Here is a 24368-nt window from a genome sequence, read left to right as displayed (position 1 = left end):
CATAAGAGACATGGATCTTGCAAACTAGTTGCCTTTCTTTTAGAATTGAAGGCCAGAGTTCATATAAATATAGTCAATACAAATATCGATTATATATGTAATTATCTATTATCATTATAAAATAATAATTTATTGAAAATAATTTAAAAGTATTCTTTTTTAATAAGATATAACCATCAATACAATCAGAGCACAATCTAATCTAATTTAATATCATCAGAATACGATTTAACATGTAATTAAATATCATCAGAACACAATTTAAGCTGTTCCATTTTATCAAGACAGGATTAATTGAAAATAATTTAAAAATATTTTTTTTATTCTTTTTTAAAATATAACCATCAATACAATCAGAACACGGTCTAATCAGTACCATTCGAACACAATCTAACATTGTCTTATTTAATTAGACAACATCGTAGAAAATGTAAATATAAACATTAGCCAAAGAGAGCTGCAATATGCAGCCAGTGTAAATGTAATTCTGAACAAAACAGATATTAAACTAATTTGTTCATCAACTGCAACCCTATGGAACAGGAAATTACAATGAATCATGGTTGATAACCTGATTGCCCCAAGTCCTGGCCCAATATAAAACTTGATGGCCAGACAGAAGACATTGCTTCGAAAACCCTAAAGTTTGAAATCCCACATTCTCTAGAATTCAAAAGGTCCTGGCTTGTTCGGAGACGAGCATCTTATTTTTCTTTTTTTACTCCCTCCGTTTTCAAATAAAGGTCACTTAACTTTTTAACACACACTTCTAAGTTATTTGACCGTTTAGTTAAAATTATTATTTTTGAATTTTTTTTCCTGAATTATAATGTTAATCATATATTATAATTCAAAATAAGAAAATTTTAAAAATAATAATTTTAACTATACAGTCAAAGGACTTAGAAGTGTGTGTCAAAAAGTCAAACGACCTGTAAACACAAACCAGATGACGAAACCATACAAATGCACACATAAAACAGAAACCAGATGACGAAACCACAATTTGTAATAACCGGAGAATGCGGGGTCTTGTCCTAAAAAGTATTTCTACTATTTTTGAAGTATAAGTTGGGGCTGTGAAATAAAATATTCTCTTTGGAACTTTTGAATTCCAGGACTGTAATTATGTTAGCCCCATATTTCAGGGATCCTTGCGAGGATTACAACGCTGAAACAACATAATACATAGCATAATTAAGGATTTTTAATTAGTTAAAACTGAACTACAAAATCAAAAACTAGTTTAAATTGCGCTAGATTAAAAAATATATAAAATAAACCTTCTTTACCACCAACAATCTGCACTTCATGTAATAAAAGTGGATCTTATCATTTTACCCAGACCACAATCGCCAAACTTTAAAGATAGCCAAGAGTCTCAAGTACAGTAAGCATGTAAGAGTACATAGCTTAATGTAACTGTACATGAAGAAAAGCCTACCTAGTTCTGAACGTCACTCACAACAATCTTACAGAAAAAGCTTTTGTCTGGTCCAAGCAATTTATGCTGAAAATTGATTTTCCATGTCTTCTACCCTTGGAATCTAGCAGATACCCCTCTCCACTCAATGACGGGAGGTTGATGATTCAAGGCAAAGTGAGAGAGGATTGTGATTTCTGAAATCTGAATATATAAATATCTGTGATTGACCATATAAAAAACATAATTCGAACTCAAGTATCTGATAATGTTTTGATAAAAAAGTTTTTCCCAATGCAGCATATCCTTCAAGGTAATCAAGTAAATTGGAGACATGCAATCTTATAAAGGAGTGGTCATAGGTATCAAGTGCATTAAAAATTACTAAAGAATGAAGATGAAAAAATAGCAAAACAGTTCAGTTCATTCCTTTAACTTTAATTAAGTAATATAAGGCACATAATTAGCTAAGTAAGAATATATATGCCATGAGGTATTCATTGTATCGGCCATCACTGATATTTTTACATTCAAACAACAACAGCAAAAGAAACAATACCATACACACTTTAAAGATGTGGGAAAAGATACTAGGCCATCATTGATATTTTTACATTCAAACAAAAAAGAAAAAGGAAAAAAAAAAAAGAAGAAACAATACCAAACACACTTTAAACATATGGAAAAAGATACCTAGCTTCCCAAGGGTGCTATTTCTGTTTCTATCAACCTTTTTTGTTCACAAATTTAATTTGCTTACGATGCAGGCCTATCATCAGTATAAATCTAAAACTACTTAATTTTACAGGACCCTCCCAGCTCAACACTTTAAAGTTCCAAGTTCTATTAAAGCAAATATCAGAAGCTTATATGTACACTGTGTGAATCGTAAAATCTGAAAATCAGAAGAATACATTTTAGGACTAGCAAAGTTTCTCATTTATTACATGGTGTTTAGTGGTCATAGTTTTTTTTATCCTTCTAATATGTATTGGTTCACTAGCAGGTCGTCCTGTTAAAATTACTAGCTTGAGGTATGGACAGTGCCCTTAGATAAATGAAGTATCATCATGGGGTAGCGGGTATCAATTAGCGACTGCTTGAGGAATTTGTTATAAAGAAATCGAAATGCAGAAAATAAACCAGTTACTATAAACAGAAAAACTGATCCATACCAAGAAAACAAAAAAACACTCCAATGAGAATCAGATTTCATTCACAACGGGTCATAACATATTTGCTGTTTCTTACAACATGGAGATATCATCATTGGAGTTTAGATGAAAATCACAATATCTTTTGAAACTACAACTACAAAACAAGGTGGTAGAAGGACAACACCTGCTTACATGGAGGTATCTGCTGATTTGGTTCATAGGCTTGCTGTTATAGATTTCATCAGAGATGTGTATAGTCACAGTCCTGGGAGAATGACCTACAAAGGCATGCAGTAGTGAGCCACATTAAGTGCACAATATTTAAATTAGAAATACAACATTTTAACATGTTGCTTAATCTCATAACCGAAGTACAGTTGTTTCTGTTAATCCTATTTCATGTGTCCACATGCCAACTGTTATCCTATATTTGTCAATCTGTTTGCATTACTACCTAGACTTAAAAAGGATCTAGAAAAACGCTTAATAAATTATGCACTCCAAGGGAAACTCATGCAACATGAATAGCCTACTTCTGCATTTCCAGTATTCACATCGTTTCCTTATACACAATAACACACAAAATATGGATGGCCTTTATTAATGAGTGCATACATTACATATATATTGCAATAGTGTCACTCACTATATGGTTTTAAGTAATAACAGAACTGAAACTGCATCCGTTTATGTTGTAACTATTGTTCTGTGAAAGTTAAGAGCTATGGATTTGTTAGCAATTTTTTCCAGGTCCAGGTACTTACAACAAAAATAAGATGGGGAGACAAATGAGTGGATGAACTAAAAAAAAGATACCGGAGTACAGCAAAAAGATGCCAGAATATTTGATCTATTGAGAGAAGGGGAAAAAAAAAGGCAATGCTAATTCTAATTACACGTACCAGACATATGAAAAAAGTGGTTTTGGAAACTGGATTCTGCTATAATTTGAAAGATAGTCCCAACTTCAATTTGGTTCACAAATTTAACTCTGAGAACCGCAGAACAGGATCATCAGTATCATTTACTTCTAACCCATCAGCAGCATTTACTTCCATTTCATCAGCAGCATTTACTTCCATCTCATCAGCAGCATTTACTTCCACCTCATCGTCACAACAAACCTCACAAGTGTCTGTAGGAAGTTTTACATGCAGGCAACTATCAACATTCTTTTCTATCCAAGCCAATCTTCTTTCAAAACTCAGCACTCCAGTATGCAAGCACCTAATATCTATATGGGCAACTCTTGCACAAGCGCGAAGCAGAATATAATAATCAGCATGGGTGGCATAGGTATAAGCACCTTCATCTTTCTTCCTAGAATAGTGAATGTAGCACTTTTCGTTGCATTTATCTCTGGGTGGAATGTAACAAAATCTGTTTGCTTCCATATTCAATTTTATTCGATTCACTGCTTCCTCTCTGTCTGATGCATCACAAGAATGTTTACTGGAGAAAGAATTTGGACCACCATTAGAGGAAGGTTCCTGGTTTATGTTACTTTCGGATTTGTCACTATGAGATTTGCCACTTTCTACTGTATCGCAATTAAAATCATGGTCTCTTAATTTCTTGCTCGACATTGGTGTGTCTCTGCTATTTTCTCTTGGTCTCTTGTTATCACCACTATTATCTCCCAAGGACATCTCTCTATGGTCAAGAGATGAACTCAGGCCCTGAAATAACAAACAAAATGGGAAACATTCAACTCGGATACTGGGTTTGCATCTGACCTCGTAAATCATCTTTATACAAAACAAACTGCACAATTGTCCTCAATGCTGTAACTCATATTGTCATAAAGCGAAGAGTATACTTCACCTTAGTTTAGAAAAGGAAATTCTCTTTTTGACGAAGACTATAAGTGACAAGAAGTTCTAAACATCCTATGCGAAATAATGGTATAAATTTTGAAAACTGGTGCTGGTACGCGCTCTTCCAATTAAAACAAAAAAACAGTAAAGACATTTCACATCAACATGTCAGATGTTAATACAAATAGAATTCACAATTACCTCGAAACATATATTGTAAGCAGTTAAATGATGTTAAATATATTGTAGAAATATCATATATGACACTAAGAAACATAGTCTGCAAGAAGCTGAATAATATATACACTGTACAACAAATTACACACTGTTCATTTATAAATTTATCAGATACTGCACATCTCAGCAAAAGAGAGAGACTCACCACTTTTCTCTGATACAAGCTCCAGAATTCCTTTATTATCTTACATTCTTCGATGTCCTCAAATGATGGTCCAACTCCAGCAAAAATAACATCTCTAAAGTATTGAAGATACGCAGGCATGTCTTTCACATACTCTAATTATATGAAAGTAACATTAGCTAGCAAATATATCGCCAGAGAAAACTATGACACAAAGTGAAAGTAGAAAAGCCTACAGCAATAAAGAAGAAAAAGACCTTAAAGGCTTAAGTGGGTCATAAGTTTGAAAAATTACCAAACATGACAAGAAGATCGACATATTTGGTATCCAGATTCAGTAGCAGCTCCTTAGCATCAATATCAGGTACAGTTGACTGTTGTGTGGCAACATCATTCAGGTCAGCATCAGACTTGGATTCCAGCTCAGTTTTCTCACAAGCAGTTGATGATGGACAATCAGAACCAGAAAAATTTGCTTCCCAGTATCCAAAACCATGCAAATTGTACAAGATTCTTATTGAAACAATTAGTATAGACATTACAGATGCACGGGTAGGAAGCCTCACTTCATTGGCTGATAACCGACACTCCGGAGGCATAGACCATTCATATATGAGACATGCATGAGGAAGAATCTTATCCACAGAAAGAGACATAAGTCTGAGATAGCGAGAAGCTATTGCATAAAAGTTTACAGGAGGTAATTCTAAACCCACTGTTTCAGCAATAATAGCAGCTGTTGATTCCAACTTCTGTGATGAAAGAGCATGGATAGGTCTAAACATACGACTCGAACTGATAGGGCATCCTCTAGGAGGAGGATCAATCTCTTTTTCAATATCAGTAAAAGCAGCAAAAAAAGGAAGCTTCCCTTCAAATATCCACTTTAAGATGTCTGTAGGCAGAACCGCCTCCCGCAAGACATGACAAGCCAAAAATGAAATCACTAATGAATGCGATAATGGTATAGTCTTACTTAAAGATCTAAACCAAATCATTACAGCCCGCTGACCAAGTAAATTGTGAGGTTCATCTCTGTGACTACCACTAGATACAATACCATCTACCGGTCCTGATATGCCAAACAACAAAGTTGTACAAGAAAATATTAATACAAAATCTATTTACAACTATGCAAATTCTATCACATTTCTATTTTCCTCAATAAACAGATTTAGTTTCTCTTCTTCCTATTATATTTATAGGAATAAAAAAAATAAAAAGATACAGAGGATCTCTAAAAGCCTGTTAGACATTGCTCTCCCAAGATTTAAACAGTTCTCCAAGCTAAAAGCAGTGTTTGCTGGGAGAACTGTTTCTAGAATTTATGAAAAACTACATGTTATAACTTCTGCAGAAAGCACGTTTTACAAGTTACAGTATGAGAAAAACTGCATCAAAATATCTTGGACAAATTAAGCCTTACCTTAATTCCAAAAGAAATATAAACCTCCTTCCGATCGTCAACTTAAAGCTATTATCATCTTAATACCATACACTCATCAAATTTTCTACACGCCAATCTTCCCTTGCACTTTATCTACCCATTTTAACTACTACTTCATAACATTTGAGTCTTTGACACATAAAAAAACAAAAAAATAATTTAAACAAAATTATAATAGATCACAAACTGAAAAATGTTCACAATTGAACCCATATTTTCTAGTTACTTGTTAAAGCCTCTTATAATTATACAAAGCTCAAACATCTACGTACATTTTAGTATGATCTGTTGCTTAAGTACTATAAGTGCACATAATTCTGTTTGAGCCGCAACCAATACACATATACAAAACATTGAACAAGTAAACAAGAATCCACATACATTATCATTAAAGAAAACAAAATCCCCCAAATAAAACCGACTTTAGTACCTTCAGTTTGAGATTCGGATTGCGTAATCACCTCATCAGCCCAATCATCAGCGAAAATCCCAGTCAGCACAAGAAACTTCAACCAAATACTGTTGGCCAAATTAACAACCCTCTCATTAACATGAAATTTCTCAACCAACGCTGTGCACTGCAACTGAATCATCACCTGAAACCCCATAGCATACCTCATCCTAATCTGAGAATAATAATCAGAGTATGCCAACTGGCCATCACTCTCCCCAAAATCCATGGGCCCAGTGGGCCCCACATCATCAACCTTACTAGTACTAACTTTCTGTTGTTCATCTACTTCTGCTTTGAGTGAATCCCAGAACTGAGAAGCCTGAGGTTGGGATTGAGACAAGGGTTCGGCGGCAGTACGACGTCGTCTGTTGGACATATAAGCAGATGGGTTACCAAAATCTTGGAAGTCATCGACATCTTCACCGGTGTCTTGTATGTTGTTGGCTTGGGACCCACAGTTCTGACAGTAATAGAAACCGTCGGAGCCGTCTTCTAAGCCTACGTGACCGCATACGTGGCAGGCTATTTGCAGTGCATCTTCTTCCATTTTCTTACAGTGTTCTTATGTTGTTTTGGTCCTGGGGTTTAAGCTGCATATATATACTTTAGGGTTGGACTCGGCTTAAATCTTTTGGGCCGATCTAAATTGATGAAGCATAGGAAGGAAACTAATCTACAGACCATGTCAATTTATTTTCAGAGCCTTTGGACGAATTTATCTTACACCCCAGGATCTTGTCTCAAATCACGAGTGCATACCATCAATAGATTTTTGAGTACTTGATATTTATATAAATTTATTTTTTTAATAAATAAATAAAATGATTAATTGAAATTTATGATCGTCAAAATGTACATAAAATATAAGATAAATTAAATAATTGAGAAGGGTGAGTACAAAATCAAAATATATTACGTTATACAACATACGGGATTAATATTTTATCGACTCTATTATCGCACTACAAAATTTACTGTTACTAGTATACAGTAATTTTAATATATTGTGCTTTCTAAATTTCTTAAATTTTATTAAATATAATATTTTTTGACAGATATTAAATATAATTTGTTATTGTATTATTATATAATAAATTCAACTACTGATATACAAGTATACTTTACAATTATGAAAATATAAGATAATCTAACTATATATACATGTGGATCAAATTTTGAACATCACTGAGTTAAATATCAAATAAATTGCTTACATCTTTTGAACATATTAATTGATAATTGATAATTTTTTGATTCATATAACATTCTGTTATGATTAAAAGAACTAAACACATGTTGTTTTATTGGGATTAAAATAGCAAAACGCTGACTTTTTCTTTCTAAATTAAAAAGATTAGATTATTCGGTATTAATATATATTTGAGTCATTTTTCACGACTAGGTCATTCTGGACATTACTTCTGACTGTGAGATTTTGAACCATTTTTCGAAATATTGATACAGGCTTCTAGAGCATGACCAAATACAATCAACATGACGAGGATGACTAAAATTATAAATAAATTGGAGTTATATTTTTTTTAATAATTTTTATGTATAGTATAGGGGTTTTTTCATAAATATATAGGAAAAAGTAAATTTTTGCAAATTTACTTTTCTCAAGAATAGCTATTTGCAGTTTTACTACACTAAGTTTCTAAATTGCAAAAATACTACCCCTCCTTTCTGCAACTGAATGCAACCACATGCAACTGGCATATATATATATATATATATATATATATATATATATATATATATATATATATATATATATATATATATATATATATATATATATGGATTCCAAGGATGAGGTCGAAAATGACATTTCAGAGCTGGAACTTGAACTCAGGAGTTGCAGTTGCATATGAGGTTGCATTCAGTTGCATATGGTTGAGTGCAATCTCATATGCAACTGAAAACTGTAAGTTACCATTGATGTATGGGTGCCCCTGGCGGGGCCATTAGATCAAAATAGAATCAACTGAATGCAATCTCATAAGCAACTGAATTTTTTTAGAGTAGGGTGATATCGTGGTGGATTTGGGTTGCAGGCCCCGCAGGGGCAATATTCAACTGAATATGCAATCTCATAAGCAACTAAATGCAACTGAAAACTGTAAATTACAACTGATGTATGGGTGCCCCTGGCGGGGCCATTAGATCAAAATAGAATCAACTGAATGCAACTAAATGCAACTAAATGCCTGATTTTAAGTTCCAGTCTCCAAATGTCATTTTCGACCAGATTTTCAGAATCTATATATATATATATATATATATATATATATATATATATATATATATATATGAATTCCAAGGATTAGGTCGAAAATGACATTTGAAAAGTGGAACTTGAAATCAGGCATTCAGTTGCATACGAGGTTGCATTTAGTTGCGGGGGGGAGGGGGTAGTATTTTTGCAATTTAGAAACTTAGTTTAGTAAATATGCAATTAATTTAGGAAGATGGTATTTTTGCAAATAAGATCCTAAAAAGTAGTATATTTGATAAATTCCCTATAGTATATATTGATTGTTTTTAAATAAGAGTTTTGACCAGATTGGAGACGGCCCTGGGAAAAAAAAAAAATTCAATCCTGGCAGAAGTACAAAAATTGTGGCAGAAGTACAAAAGTCAAAACCTCAAGAACAGAGTATTCATATTCCTAGCAAGTAAAAGGAATGAGCAACATAGTTTTAATATCTGTACAGCACCGGAACGAGATCTTCCTAGCTAACATGAACACATAGTAGTAATCAAGATATAGAGAACATTAAAGAAAGAAAATTGTCCGGAGATAAATTCTGCCAAGCAACTCCGAGTATTTCACTTGTTTGTAGAATAGGCACAGGAAATCTGATCAGTGGGATCTAGTGAAGTGTCACACAAAAGATTAAACTCCCAAGACTCCTGCATATTCATTGGCAATGTATAGGGAAATCCAATGGATGATCTGATCAGGCTTCCCCATTCATCATCGAGAAACGAAACATTTGAAGTAGGTTCTTCCATCAAGCTCATCGACGAGGCCTCTCCTCCCTCCCCAGTGTTTTCTTGGACTTGTGGCGGTAAACTGATCAAGGCCTCTTTGTTTACATACCGATCTTGTATAGTACTATAGTCAGGACACTCTGAGGCACCTACATTATCAAATTCCTTGAATATTGATGACGACAAGTTGAAAGGAAGATTGGCAGTGTCAATAGTGCATATGGTTGCATTATCAATTGTTTGAGGGGACATATATGGGTAGCCTGAGGTCATTTGGATGTAAGGCTTATAATCAGAGGAGAAATCAAAACTAGGCGAAAAGCTAGTCATATTGGATGGATCTTGTATGTGTGAACTTCTTGTTTTTGTTTCTGAGCTGAACTGAGCACTATTGAAATGTGGGAAACTTAGCATTTCAGAAGAAGTAATGCTTTCGTGCAGGTCTGGAGGGATCCAAGTATGCAAAGGAGCTTTATGTGCATTAGAGTTGGTTTTCTTGAAGATCCTACATATGGCCCAGGCATCCTACAAGCAACAATCAGCTTCATATATTAGTTATCAAGTCACATTTTCAAGAATAGTGATTAAATTTGAAAACATAGATAAATTTGTCTCATATCTACCAAAATAGATATCGTCTACGCAAGGTATAGAGTTTTGTCTGATTAGTACGCTGTAAAAAAGGTAGACAAAAGCTTTACATTGAGAGGAATGATATTTTTGTCCTTGGAGGGAACTGAGTTGGTGAGTGAAGGCAAGCGAAACTCATGCATCATCCAGTCAGTTTTCATGCCTTTGGCAGCTCTGCCTGTGTAGAATACTAAGGACTTTTTTAGCCCGATGCATTTGGAACCTTCTGAAGAGTAGATGGCTCTGTCTGTTCCTGTGGCTTTCCAAAATCCAGCTCCAGTCACTCGGTTTGGACGTGCACTATTTCTATATTTTCTGTCCCTTGGACAGTAAAAGTACCATTCTTTCTCTCCTGCTGTTGCAAACTCTGTTAAAAAACAGCTTATGTTAATTTCACTAGCCTTCATCATTAAGAACAACATGCATATACTTGCGAAAATTAATGTTCATGCAAGTTAAAATAGAGATAATTAGCTGAAGACATAACATACTTGGAAGATCCCAGGGGTCATATTTATATATGTCAAGCTGCTTGATAAGTTCAATGGAGAGCGGCCGCTTCTGAATCTTCCTTTTCAAATAAAATCCGACCAACTCCTCATCTGTTGGATGAAACCGGAAACCTGGTAGCATGAACTCATCAACTTTGTCTACTGCATCACTATGATTATCACCCATGCTATTTTTTCAGTTGGATGTAATAAGATCTAAAACTCAAATCACCTCCACTTTTAAGTTTTTACAAACAAAAGCAATCAGAATAATCAAAAAGAAGCTTTTAAGTGTACTTGAAGTCACCTAGAAACATGCACACAGAACACAGATGAAGTTAAGAACACAAGTATGTGGTAAAGAGTTCACTCAATATGAAAGTGTGATTCTATGCTTCATAATAAAGGGTCTGCCTCCTAAGGATCAGCCGTCGTTTCAGGTGACTTTAATGGAGCTTGTTTGTGCGAAAATCGCGTAATTTCACATATAGAGAAAAACTTAATTAGGCCTCTTAAATAACTGCAGATGCCAAGATACCCTAATTTATAAGTCAAATCAAATGAATTCCTAACATAGACTTGTATATTTCAGTCATATTACTTTCATGTGAAATTTAAGTAGTCCAAAATGAGGAATCTCAACAAGTACTACTTATTTATGGGGATTATGATTTGATTAATGTCATGGTAGTTTTATATTCATGCATTTGCATGTCAAGACAATGCACACTTCCAAATATGTGTAGCAATTGTTTATAGACATTGGTTTGAATTCTTACTTGGAAACTTGAAGTTAAACCAACTTCCAAGGTTAAAAGCTCAAAATTAAATTCAACTGTCAAATTCCAATGGTATTAAAATAATAAACTGAGGACTGACCTTTCAAGTTTATTTTTATAAACAATTGCCAAGTTAAGTCTCTGATTAGGATCCAAAAATCTCATTCATATTCCATTCCAGGTAGCTTCTATTCCACTGACCTGTCAGGCAAACTGTATCATGTATTATTCAGATGCCCTTCTTCATGAATATTGTAATTTTGCAGGTTATATATTTATGTGTCATGTGTGTGTCCGATATCTTGCCAATATGAACATTTTTAGGAAACTAATTATCCTGACCCCTTAGCTTCACTGCGGAACTTTTTCTCCCTTCTGACAGCGGAAGTCTTGTGTCCTGATTACGACTTTAAAAAAACATGTGATACTTTTGGAAAACAAGAACATGGGTATCCTCAGTTCCTCATTTAATTTCGAGCACACATGGAAACAGTACTGGACTAATACTAAATTCGAGTTCTAGCCATTTCTTGATTGATGAGAAGTGAGAACAAGCAATTAAGCAAAGTAGTATACTACTCCCTCCTTCCCATTTTAATAGTCCACTTTGCAAAAAAAAAAATTTCTCATATTATTTGTCCTACTTCTTTGTCCAATACAATTTTATACAAGTTTCAATGTTAACATTTATTAGCATGTACAATTTTCATGATTTACAATGCAAACTATGTTGACTTTTAACAAAATGAATGAAAATTTAGTAGTGTTTTTGTATAATTAATGCATAACAATGATGACAACATATCATATTTACTTTTTCTTAATATGTGTGATTTGAGCAAAGTGGACAATTAAAATGGGAAGGAGGGAGTACTTACTATAGCAGCACTGATCCTGCATTGGTCAAAACTGGAGCATCGGGCACTAACACCAGGGCAAAAGTGAGTGTGTGAAAGCTGGTCTCATGTCCATGATATGTTCCTTAGTTTCCTGGGTTTTCGCAACCCATTCGTGCAAAGCTTTAGTAGTCATAACTTTCCTTATTTGATTCAAACCCAAACTACTAAGCCGATGCCTTCTCTTTTCACGTGTCATTGTATTGACATTACTCCCCAGTCCCCATGCACACCTATTGTTAAAGTCTTCATCATCTTTGGTTAGGCTACATTAATTTTAGCCTCGCTTTACTTTCATTGACTATTTTGCTCAACATGTTTTCATCATCTGGTTTAACATGTTTAGGTAAACTTTAGAAGTGTTCAGAACTTCAGACCCATATTGGGCCGTTTGGCTGGACTTAAAAAAAGTGACTTATTGCTTAAAATAAAGAAATTGATTAGAAGTGAGAAGTTAGTTTGGACTTTTAAGCTATTATAAGTGTTTGGATGACTTATAAGTCTTTTAGGCGTTTGGATAACTTAACTTATAAGTTGGTATAATTTCATAATTTTATAATATAATTATTAGTTTCTTTTAAAAATATATTATAATAATATAAGACTTTTTATTATTAATACATGAAATATTTTACAAATACAAAATTTTAAACTCTGCATTAAAAGAAAAAATTAATAACTAAATAATATTATAGTAAATCTACTCTGAGTCATCAATTAATTAGTTTTTGTGTGATATTCTCTCTGATATATGGTCACAGTCACAGACTTACAGTGTGCAGGTTCATTTACCGCAGATTGGAAAGAAGCAAGAAGCCGAGGCTCATAAAAAGCTACGTTTAGTAACTTTTTTTGTGAGCTTTTTGCACGAGAATTAAGTACTTCAACTAATTTGTCAAACATGCATCAAACAGTGCAAGGGGGCTTATATCACTTTTAAGCCCGTAAGTAGAGCAGCCAAACACCCACATATTTTTATTCCAATTTTTGAGTTCTTTAACTTATGTCTAAATTATGATTTATTTTTTTGTAGAGCATATAACCCACATTACACATTACTAGCAGGTAATAACTCTCACTCAAATAAATTCGATATCCGTTCAAAATATTTGTTTTCCTATTCGAAATAATGTTGTTGTTATTTGTATCCAAAATAAAACGGATATTGGTAGTATCCATATCTGTTAATATTGAACTTCATAACGCCAAATCGCCAATTGTATCTAGGAATTGTGCTAGTGATTTAAGATAACACTAGGATAGTGTTGGAGTGCAATTTTTTTGACACATTACCTAAATGTGAATTTAGGACATCATATAGGTAACCTATTGGACTTGCTCTAAGGGACAAGTAGATGGTGATTTTGAGAATGTACTCTATTGATTGAACAATTCTCTGTTTAGATCAAATTATTGTGGATTCTTTGTTATATTTGTTTTTGTTTCATCAATATGCTCTAGTGATGAATATGTAAAGTAGATACAATGTCCATGAACAAGAGACATGTATAATAAACATTATTTACAAACTGAGAAATACATATAATTTCATTCTGCACAGCAACTACTAGCCACAGATAGTTTCTCACGTGCACTCAAGACCATTTAATTATACTTCCAAATGAAGATTTTGATAATTGCCTACAAAATCTGCTTGCAAATGTCCTGATATAGCTGTTTATCATTTATGAATACCTCCACCCTCCCACCCCTTGTCATTTTTTTTCAAAATGTTTTACACCAAGTACCAAAATAAGGTTGGTAAAATGAATGCAATTCACACAGCCTCCACCTTAGTTTCAGGAACCAACTTTGGAAAATTGAGTTGAGCTTGCTTGGTGCGCTTGGCAGAAACTGCAGACATTAATTACATCTTTAGTAAGCCGTTATAGTCTTTTGAGTTAGGAGTTGCAGAAAAAACATGCAACAGAGAGACCCTCATTACCTGTTTCCTTGTTCTTGTTGTTTGATTCCATAACTGTTGATTTCCATTCTTTGTAAGCATGCTCATCCATACGCTTACGCTTTTTGTACAATGAAGGCTGCAGAAATCACAAGATCAGACTCACTGGCAAACTCACAAGAAATTTACTTTAAGCTTCAAGGGAAAAAGAAGCTTCATTTTATAATTTTACATGATTACTACGCAAAACAAGTGAGAACTAGCTTAAAATCAGGAAATGGGATCACAATGTTTTACAAAGTCCGCCTAAAATTGCACCAATTAGGTGGACCGTGGACGGCACACACAACATTAAGTGAATTTTATAGGCCAAGAATACTGAAATTAAACAAGATTTAACTACATTTAACTCCTTATAAAACAGCTTGCAGATACATGAAGACAGTAAAAATGCTTCTCAGTTATTATGCATTCAGAAGGCAGCATGGTTATTGGCTTATTGCAAGTATGCAGATACTATCACCTGATTGTGGTGATTGGCATTGAAAATAAAAATAGACAGACGGAGCAAGAGATATTGAATTTGAATGCTTAAAACATGCAGAGACAAACAGAAGCGAAAGAGTACTGGTAAACAATATATGTTGAAAACCTGTTCTAACCATTGGTAAAAAGAATCACATGAAATAATTTTATGAACGATTACACCCAATAATCCAAGTTGTTAAATGACCAATTGAAGTCTCATGTTCTATAATAAATGATCCAAGCAAAATTTTCACGAGTGAGGATTTCTAGCACAAATTTAGAATGACTATTTCTAGCATAAATGTAATTCATATATTAGAACAACTGAAATTTATGTACTGTAATCAAGCCAAAACAAACAGTAATAGACAATTTGGAGACACTTACTAAGCATTAAGAATGATAATACCAGCACCATGCTGTGAATAGTAATATCTCTTCTTTTTTTGCTAATTTCTATACACAGAAAACTATATGCATGTGCATTGTAATTACCTCATCTTCATCATCAGATAAATAGCCCCCATCCTCAATTCTCCTTTTCTCAGGTAATTCATCAAGAAGATCTGCACAAATGAGTAATTTCAAGATGCTGAATTTACTACCAAGTTGATACAAATAAATCAACCCTCTGAGAGTGAAATAGGTATATTAAATGCAAGACAATTACCTCGATTCCCTTTCACCTTTTTTGCATCTGTTTTCTCCTTTGTAATTCCGAACTGATCAAAGCATAGATCCTTCATGGAGGTAGAGACCTGAAATATGGTTTCCAATAAATTAACAAAGGCAAGGCACTAGGCTGTGGTCACAACTTACAACACAAATTACACCTTCACACTAGGTTCTGAAATTAAAGAGGTGTTGCTTACACTGTTGAATTCATCCTCGGAGGTTCCACAAAGTTCAATCAACTTAATTTTGTCAACCTTAAGCTGTCAGCAAAAGAGAGAGCCAGTCAACATCATGTGTTCATAACACTCCATCTATGTACCTCAATAATCCCATCACTGACTAATAATAATGTAAATTAGCATACCTTGTGTTTTTTAGCGCATAGATAGAATGCCGCTGCAGTAAACACAGGGCGTGTGCTATCAGCACTTGCCCTGCGTGAAGCTGGTAGAGCAGCAAGGAACCGATCTCTATATCTAAAAGACAAAACAAAAGAACAATTCATTAGCATTTAACCACTAAATTTGACGACAATAACAAATCAAAGGGAAGCAATGCTAATATTAGGGAATTAAAAAATCATAACATACAGAGATAAAGCCTTCTGAACAAGCGGAATAAGCCTAATACATCCAAATTGAATCCCCAGCTCACGAACATCAAGCTTATTCCTATAACACACACATCCAATCAAACATTCACAACAATTTAGATACATGTTCACAAAATTTCAATGAAAAACAAGCAAGACTCGAAAAGTATAGAGTACTAACTTGACACCGAGACCATTCTGCATAGCAATGAGCGACCGAGTATAAGCCTTTTCGGACATTCCACTCAACTTAATAGCAGTCTTTCTATCGAAAATGACTTGCGCACTAGAATTAATATCAGTCCCAACTCAATCAGTATTCAACATATACGATTACAATCAAAATTGAATTGAAAATGCACAAGATATAGTACCTAGTCGCGGCAATTTCTAAACAGATAATAGCTTTACAAGTCTCCCCCTGGAAAATATTTAAAAATTAATAATTAAATTATAAATGAAACTAAAAATAGCAAAATGAGAGAGAATATGCAGATAACGACATACAACGCCGATGACGGAAGAGTTGAATTGGATGTCGGCGAGGCGGCGGAGCTCGGCGGCTTTGCGAACTAATCGCTTGGAATCGGAGGGAGTGAAGCCTAATTTGTTAGCCAAATCTGATAGATCCATTGCGATTGATGTTAGTTGCTGCTGTTGATTCAGCAGGAGTTGAAGAAGGCCTGTAGAATGCTTATTATCATGTATATATATTTATATACAAAGCGTGAGAATCAATGGCGCCATTGCAATTTGCGATATTTTGGGGGAGTTTTGGATTTTCATTTCGCGCCTCCCCTGCCATCGTCTATTGCCGCCCAAACTCACACTGATTAAATTAAAAGTTTATGCCAGCGGTTAAACTTTTTCATTTAAACTAAATATTTTCTTTTTATTTTATTTATTTTAAATTAACTATTAATGTTTTTTTTTATCATTTAGACATGTTTAATTTATTTCGTTAATGTGTTACTCCCTCCGTCCCTCCCATTTCTTATCGTTTGGGTTGGGCACGGAGGTTAAGAAATATGTATAAAGTAGGGGAAAAGAGAAAGAAAAGTGGGTGAAGTGGCGGGACCCATTGATTTTTAATGTATAAAAAAAAGATAGTGGAGTAAAAGTAGTGTGAAAAGGAAAGAAAAGTGAAGAAGTGGTGGGACCCATTGACTATTTTGGGTAAATTTTGAAATGTAAAGAATTGGATGGGACATCCAAAAAAGGAAAGTGTAAAGAAATTTTCTTTTCTGAATAAAAATAAATCATATTTTTATTTATAAATATTAATTCTAGGTATGTGGTCAAAACATCTTGATTAATATTATCCATTATTTTGATGTTATCATTTAACCTATTTTTCATTTTATTTCACATTTATTCGGTAAAAGTTGATGCTTCCTTGGCATACATCTGCACTTGTGTTCGAGAATAATAGGCCTAAGGCTGACCAAGGATCTTCCGACAATATTTGAGTAAGAATTTAGAAGTAAATTCGTAAATACAAAACCCACTCTTCAGAAAAATATCCCTAATTTTATAATAAGGTTAGTTATAATCTCAGGCCATTGAGCATGTTCCTATACGAATCCCACTTTTACAAGCAATAGAATACAATTAAAATACCAAAAATTAAAACCGCCACATTCGATTTCATATTCAATTTAACATGGAGTCCAGAATAGCTCTTCTTTTATGCTGTAAACATGGACATAGGCATGCCCAGCAAACTAAACCACATGTTACAATCCCAATTTGTAACATCATTATCTCTGTCTCCAGAATATGAACATTCTAAACCAATACACTAGTTCTGACAGTTTCATAATCATACCGTATAAAACAAATTCATATGAGGATTATCATGGCAAAATTTTATCGAAATGAACCTAACTATTGTTCAAGCCCAATTCCCTAATACTATGGCGCTCAGGACAAGTTTTTGCACACTGCAGGGCTGAATACTGAACAGTCACAAGTTCCACTCTCCTAGCATTGCGAAGGATTCCCACTCTGAGTAGGCAGTAATAACTTGGAAAATCTATGATGCTTTTATGGTTGTATCCTCGATGTCGCTGCCCTCGACCAGCTGTTAAACCAGCAAGAAGTTTATACATATTTAGCAGTTGAATTGATGAAAGGTAAACCAGAACTACAAAATAGAAAAGCATAAAAGGATATATAACAGTACCAAAGAGCCAACTCGTTCATAAGCTTCCATTACTTTCGAATTTTCCTCATCTTCGTACCCGACTTGAAGTATCCGAGGTCCATTAACTGACCATAAAGCCCTTCGGCCCCCATCCTGAGGAAGTATGTGAGTTTTAATTACTGGGAGTAAGGCATCAACGACCCACTATGTTTCTCTATTTAGGTATGCAGTATGTTATTATGTACGCATCTATTAAATTCCTCAAAGAATTCACTAAGACAATGAATACATGCATACATACGTATACACACACACACACACACACTTCAAATGTGCTGCACGAAAGCAGAAAAATATAAAACATCACGTTGCACATCATTTATAAAGGCTTATTAATGTTATATAACGCTAGAGAAATTTAAAATTAGAACTTCGAACTGACACATTGAACAGAAACCACTAAATAACACCAATAAATCGGAGTAACAAACCACTAGGCAACACCAATAAGTAGGAAACAAAGTATACACCCTTAAACTACCTGTACTGCAATCAAATATATAGCTTCAAGTGCTTCAACACGAATTTCAGGGTCATCGACTGATTCACGCTCGATAAGGAGGGTGCTCCCAAGTTCAAGGGGCATTTTAGATGTATCTTGTTCACTGTAAACCTGCCAGCATCATCAGATTAACGAACCTTCAACTAAGAAAGTATGAAAAGAACTGGGGTATATGTGTAGTGTCTGGAGAGTTAAGGGTGGAAAGTGGAACAATATGTTTACAGTATTCTGAATCCATATTAGTTTAGGATTTGCAATGCAAACATCTGCCTGGAAGAAAAACTTTGAAGCAATCATTTAAGAACTAAATGTGGTTTATATCTGTTTAGGATTGGTGTCAGTACGGCTCTAGATGTGGCTATAAATAGTTGGAATTGGTCTCTCAATGTTTTGTTACCTAGAAATAGAAAATGTACCTTCTTTCCGGCAACTGGAAGAAGTAGGGTTGGCCATAAAAATTCAGATACCAAAAGTAAATTCTGTAACTGACTCTCAGCTTCAAAGCAGCAGTTGCGAACAGTTCCCAACACCTACAAGTAAGAGAATCCACAAGACAAAATAAGCGTTAGGCTCTGTTTGGTTTAGTGATTACCCAAGATGGCAAATCATGTATTGTCATACTTCTAGATCTCCAAATACTTTTCTTAAAGAGGCCTAGATCTCCAAATACTTGTGATTAAATCAATATACTTATATAAAGGAGAAGCGAGGGGCGTGTATGTGGCGCCTCTCACATCACTCCGTTCTATTTTTCTAATTTTCTGGAATTTTTGGATGGAAAATATCAAAAAATAGAACTACCTTTTTTAGTTTCGGGTATATTAAAAGCAAGTTTCAGAATCTGATTTTGTTTCATATTATTTATGGAATATAGTAGCTTAAAATTTTAATCTGATTTTGTTTTAGATTATTTAATTATGGGAAAGAGTAACACACAAGTCTCTCTGCACCTATAAATACCCCTATAGATTGTAGGGTTTTGGATCATCTAAACACAACCTCCTCCCTCTCAATACCACAACCCTACCTGTCTCTGGCGTGTATGTGGCGCCTCTCACATCGCTCCATTCTATTTTTCTAATTTTTTGGAATTTTTGGATGAAAAATATCAAAAATTTGAACTACCTTTTTTAGTTTCGGGTATATTAAAAGCAAGTTTCAGAATCTGATTTTGTTTCAAATTATTTATGAAATATAGTAGCTTGAAAATTTTAATCTGATTTTGTTTCAGATTATTTAATTATGGAAAAAAGTAGCACACGGGTCTCTTCAATATATATATATATAAAGGAGGATGCGGGCGTCTCCAGAATTACTCGATTCAGTCTTCTGATTTTCCTTAAATTTCGGAGGGAAAATATAGTTATAATTAAAAAAATCAGGTAATACAGTTCTAAAAATAATACAATTCTTTTCTTATTGGTTTCTAAAAGTAATACTCTAGAATCTAGAAAAGAGATTCAAGTATTACAATTTTTTTTCTTATTTAGAAATCATAAATAATTAAAAGTAATACAATTCTTATTTTTTATTTATACATCAATATACAAATTATCAAAGTACGTGGAAAAGTATAATAAAGCCTTAAAGATTATAAGATCTCTGCCTAATGAACATCCTCATAACTTCACACAATAAGCTGCCATTCATTGCGCTTACTGCGACTCCGCATACGACACGGTTGGCTTCCCGAATGCTATAATCGACGTCCATTTCAGCTGGCTATTCTTCCCGTTTCACATATGGGCGGCGTCTCTATAATTGTTGCGTGTCTCTGTAATTGTTCAATTCAGTTTTCTAATTTTTTTTAAATTTTGGATTAAAAAAATATAATTATAATTCAAAATTATAAGGATTAAGACTTCTAAAGATAATATAATTTTTTTCTTATCGGATTCTAAAGGTAATACTCTAGAATCTATTAAAAAGATTTCTTTTTCATATTAATTTAGAAATCATAAAAATAATACGATTCTTTTTGCAAGACGGATCCATGTTAGCCGTTTCGGAGAAAACTGAATAACGTGATTACATAAATTCTTTGGACAAGAAAAGATAAAACAAGCAGTTAACCACAATATATGATGCTGGCAAGAGGTGGGAAAATGGTCTAAAAATAATTTTCTTAAATTTTGAATAAGAAAATAAAATCAACATCTAAAAATTATAGACAAGTACAATTTAGAATTAATTATAATATTTTTATTAATGATATGTTTAACGAGAACACGACTCAAAATAACTTTTATGCAATTATACTATTATTTCGTATCAAAATTTATAAAAAAAATTCTTTATTAGTATTGTGTTTAAGGGGAGGGAGGCCCAAATTAATTTTTATCTAAATAATAATAAATTTTCTATTAGTATTATGTTTGACGAGAAAGTAGCTAAAACAATTTTTTTGTCTAAATTTATTAAAAATTCATAACGCCGCCGCGAAGCGCGGTTTTATTCACTAGTTGTACATATAAAAGGAGAAATGAGGGGAAATGAGGGGCGTGTATGTGGCGCCTCTCACATCGATCCATTCGATTTTTCTAATTTTCTGGAGTTTTTGGATGAAAAATATCAAAAATTAGAACTACCTTTTTCAGTTTCGGGTATATAGAAAGTAAGTTTCAGATGCTAATTTTGTTTCAGATTAATATTCTACAAATATTAATATTAAATCAATAATATAATTTTTATAGGCCGCCGCAACGCGCGGCTTCTCAACTAGTTATTTTATATAAAACAACACACAGTTGATCTATAGTAACTAAGCCTGTAGTGTCAGAATTTATTTTATTATCTATTTACATGGCGCAACAGTAGTGGTAGATATAAGGCACACAAAAAATCTTAGGCAGATTATGTCACTCCAACTTTATCGTTAAAAAGAGAAATCCAAAAAGCTTTGATATTTGAAAACTTGAAATACAGAATAATTGGTCTTTTAACAGAAGATATACATACCCCCTTTTTACGCAGTACACTAGTAGAATCGAACTGCCTAAGAATCTGTTTAAGAAGCCCTCGCTTAGGGTCCAATAAAAGCTTTCTCCCAGCTTCACTTTTAGAAATATTTACTAGTATAGAACCAGCATGTTCAAAAGCATCACCTGATTGACACAAATTAGAACAGGCGAGTCAAGGACCAAACACAGTTGTAATCACAGCTTAAAACACAGTGCAGTTAATCCAAATGCTTCTTGGAATATAGATGTAAATTTAATATGTTGTGTAAAGATATTGTTTAAAACTCGCCGTAAAGTCTGCTAAAGTAGTGAAAAGTCGCTGATGAAAGATGAATCCTGAAAGTAATCATTATTTTCTTAGATATAGATCGTCAAAGGGAAGAATGACAGAGTAATTGTATTAAAATCATATGAGACGTCTGGTTAAACAAAGGAAACAGAGAAAAAAAAGCCTCAAAGGGTGAAATTTAGAAGCTCTCCGACGACTCCATCTTTAGAAACGGAATATGAGGGTTTCAAATGGATTAAAGTTACACTTCTATGTTCACAAGCATGCATTTGTGTTTTCAAAGACTTTATGTGAGTAATCCTACCATGTCATTAAAAGTAATCTACACTTGAAAGAAATAAAACAAGAAGAAAGTATGAATACTATATGATAAAGAACTTAAAGTAGTAGACAATGAATATTTAACAGGAGATTATGAACACGCACCATCTAGGTCACTATTCGATGTACAAAATGATCTCACAAGTTTCATGACATACAGGCTGTGCATCTTGTCATCTCCAGACTAGAAGGCATGCACAAATTTTTATTAGTAACAGTTCCGCACACTTCCAAAAGAAAGTTACTGAATTCAAGGAAACAGAAAAGATCTATTTTGTACTAATAATTAGTAATATGTATTGTTACTATACAAATGTCATGGCATCTGGTAGCCAAAATTCTTTTCAAGTATTGCAAAAAGCTAGGACTCTGATAAACATAAAAAATGGATGATGCTACAGTGTGCTGAATACTTATTTTAGTTCTTCAAATTAGCAGTGTTGATGAATAATCATTATAGTGTACCTGAAGCAACGCGTCAATTCCAACATCCAAACGTGTAAGATTAACAAGGAGCATGACTAGGAACTTTTTAATTTCAGAATCTTGCTTATATAGCATTTCCATGGCTATTTTAATCATACCCATATTGACCATCTTTTCAGCTACGTCTGAGTTTTGGGAAAGATTAATAAGTGCTTCCACTGCTGGTTCTGAAACTTCCTGAAATTTATCGTGCCGTTAGCAACAGCAAAAAACTTTGACATGTTGTCATTATTAAGTATGATATTTAATATTGTACCTTTAGTCATGCTATCATTTCCTACAATGAACTATCATGTTCACAAATAAAAATAGATAATCTTATTCAAAGATGACAAATAGGACACCTTAAATGGACTAAAGGGAAGGCACACTCTCTAACTCATTTTGCACTCCTTGCATCTGTAACATGTGAGGATATCAAGATATATAATCACCTTCTTTTCACCTAAAAGGCGGGACAATGGCGGAAGTACAGTATCCGAATACGAGCCAAGCGCTTGCAAACCATCTTCAGAGCCAGTGAGTCCCTGAACTATATCAACAGCTGCCTTTTTCACCTAACCAATGTGTCCAATCCAACCAAATTAAACAACAACCCTAAGTCCCTAACAAGGTCCAAGCATAAAAACTAACCAAGAGAAAAGATTCAATCTTTCAGCTAATTACTTGAACCCCAGATGTAATTATTTCCAATTTAACAAGATAAACACGTATTTAGTAAAACAAAAGTGAATTAACAAGTTCTTGGACTGCATAAAAATTGGGCCTATTAAAGAGAAACTTAAACACCATATAGTGTGCATATACATGTACAGATACAGAGAGAGTGATACTTACAGGAGGAGAAGGAGAAGAAAGAAAGTCGATTAATTCTTCAAGCTCTGTCGCCATTCTTCTTACTGTGCGGAGGTCTGAGAGATACAAGACTGCTAGCTAAACTGCCAAGCCTGGGAAAGTTATGGTGTGGAACTGTGGAATATATAAATATACCTTTAATTTTCCACTTTATAAAACTAGTTTAGAGAATTTAAAATAATATGACCGCATAGCGCAGTGGATTAGCGCGTCTGACTTCGGATCAGAAGGTCGTGGGTTCGACTCCCACTGTGGTCGCTCTTTTTCTTTTTCTTTTTTTAATTTTCTGCACTTTTTTTTTTTTTTACTTTTCTGCACTTTTTTTTTTTTTTTTACTTTTCTGCACTTTTTTTTTAACATATCTTTCTCAACAAAATATTGTGCTTACAAAAGTATAAATATTTATATATGGATCTGATGAGAGGTGTTTAGTTTTATCTTAGAAAATGACACATTTTGTTTTATTTCAAAAACTATTTTTCATTTGCACATATTTCATAAAATTTACAACACAAGATCGAACACCATATCTAAGCATAGTCATGAAGCAAATAACCGCCAACTTTCCGGAGTTTTAGTTTTCTTTTGTATAAAACTCT

The 24368-nt window shown here is 33.7% G+C and overlaps 4 protein-coding genes and 1 non-coding gene across 7 annotated transcripts; 1 reads left to right on the top strand and 4 right to left on the bottom strand.

Moving 5' to 3' along the window:
* Nucleotides 1–1227: 1227 nt before the first annotated feature.
* On the bottom strand, nucleotides 1228–7349 carry LOC108205708 (TATA box-binding protein-associated factor RNA polymerase I subunit B). 2 transcript variants are annotated; one of them, XM_017375739.2, is made up of 6 exons: nucleotides 6636–7349; nucleotides 5054–5830; nucleotides 4780–4913; nucleotides 3483–4259; nucleotides 2765–2858; nucleotides 1228–1627 (listed from the first exon to the last, which is right to left on the bottom strand). In XM_017375739.2, the coding sequence occupies exons 1-4, from the start codon at nucleotides 7204–7206 to the stop codon at nucleotides 3558–3560; spliced, it is 2184 nt and encodes a 727-aa protein (XP_017231228.1). In that variant the 5' UTR covers nucleotides 7207–7349; the 3' UTR covers nucleotides 1228–1627; nucleotides 2765–2858; nucleotides 3483–3557. The 2 variants fall into 2 exon arrangements, with proteins under 2 accessions (XP_017231228.1, XP_017231230.1); XM_017375741.2 differs by having other exon boundaries at nucleotides 1490–1627; nucleotides 2773–2858.
* Nucleotides 7350–9307: 1958 nt separating this feature from the next.
* LOC108207668 (putative NAC domain-containing protein 94) lies at nucleotides 9308–11270 on the bottom strand. Its single transcript, XM_017378101.2, has 3 exons — nucleotides 10778–11270; nucleotides 10358–10653; nucleotides 9308–10181 (listed from the first exon to the last, which is right to left on the bottom strand). The coding sequence occupies exons 1-3, from the start codon at nucleotides 10962–10964 to the stop codon at nucleotides 9492–9494; spliced, it is 1173 nt and encodes a 390-aa protein (XP_017233590.1). The 5' UTR covers nucleotides 10965–11270; the 3' UTR covers nucleotides 9308–9491.
* A 2670-nt stretch (nucleotides 11271–13940) lies between these two features.
* LOC108208106 (origin of replication complex subunit 6) lies at nucleotides 13941–16980 on the bottom strand. Its single transcript, XM_017378591.2, has 10 exons — nucleotides 16658–16980; nucleotides 16525–16571; nucleotides 16332–16436; nucleotides 16149–16229; nucleotides 15923–16034; nucleotides 15756–15818; nucleotides 15554–15641; nucleotides 15379–15449; nucleotides 14398–14494; nucleotides 13941–14306 (listed from the first exon to the last, which is right to left on the bottom strand). Exons 1-10 carry the CDS (start codon nucleotides 16781–16783, stop codon nucleotides 14230–14232), a joined length of 867 nt encoding a protein of 288 aa, XP_017234080.1. The 5' UTR covers nucleotides 16784–16980; the 3' UTR covers nucleotides 13941–14229.
* Nucleotides 16981–17767: 787 nt separating this feature from the next.
* LOC108206168 (uncharacterized) lies at nucleotides 17768–23897 on the bottom strand. Of its 2 annotated transcripts, XM_017376381.2 has the most exons (9): nucleotides 23752–23897; nucleotides 23349–23471; nucleotides 22894–23091; nucleotides 22534–22612; nucleotides 21817–21962; nucleotides 19275–19388; nucleotides 18838–18969; nucleotides 18336–18449; nucleotides 17768–18233 (listed from the first exon to the last, which is right to left on the bottom strand). In XM_017376381.2, exons 1-9 carry the CDS (start codon nucleotides 23803–23805, stop codon nucleotides 18186–18188), a joined length of 1008 nt encoding a protein of 335 aa, XP_017231870.1. In that variant the 5' UTR covers nucleotides 23806–23897; the 3' UTR covers nucleotides 17768–18185. The 2 variants fall into 2 exon arrangements, with proteins under 2 accessions (XP_017231870.1, XP_063943937.1); XM_064087867.1 differs by lacking the exon at nucleotides 23349–23471 and having other exon boundaries at nucleotides 17953–18233; nucleotides 23752–23870.
* A 56-nt stretch (nucleotides 23898–23953) lies between these two features.
* TRNAR-UCG (transfer RNA arginine (anticodon UCG)) lies at nucleotides 23954–24027 on the top strand. The gene has a single exon. It is a non-coding gene; the product is annotated as a tRNA-Arg (tRNA).
* The last annotated feature ends 341 nt before the right edge of the window (nucleotides 24028–24368 follow it).

The sequence above is a fragment of the Daucus carota genome, chromosome 2 (genome assembly GCF_001625215.2).
Source record: "Daucus carota subsp. sativus chromosome 2, DH1 v3.0, whole genome shotgun sequence".
Lineage (NCBI taxonomy): Eukaryota > Viridiplantae > Streptophyta > Magnoliopsida > Apiales > Apiaceae > Daucus > Daucus carota.
The sequence above is the reverse complement of the archived record's forward strand: the minus strand, read 5'-3'. Positions and strand labels throughout refer to the sequence as shown.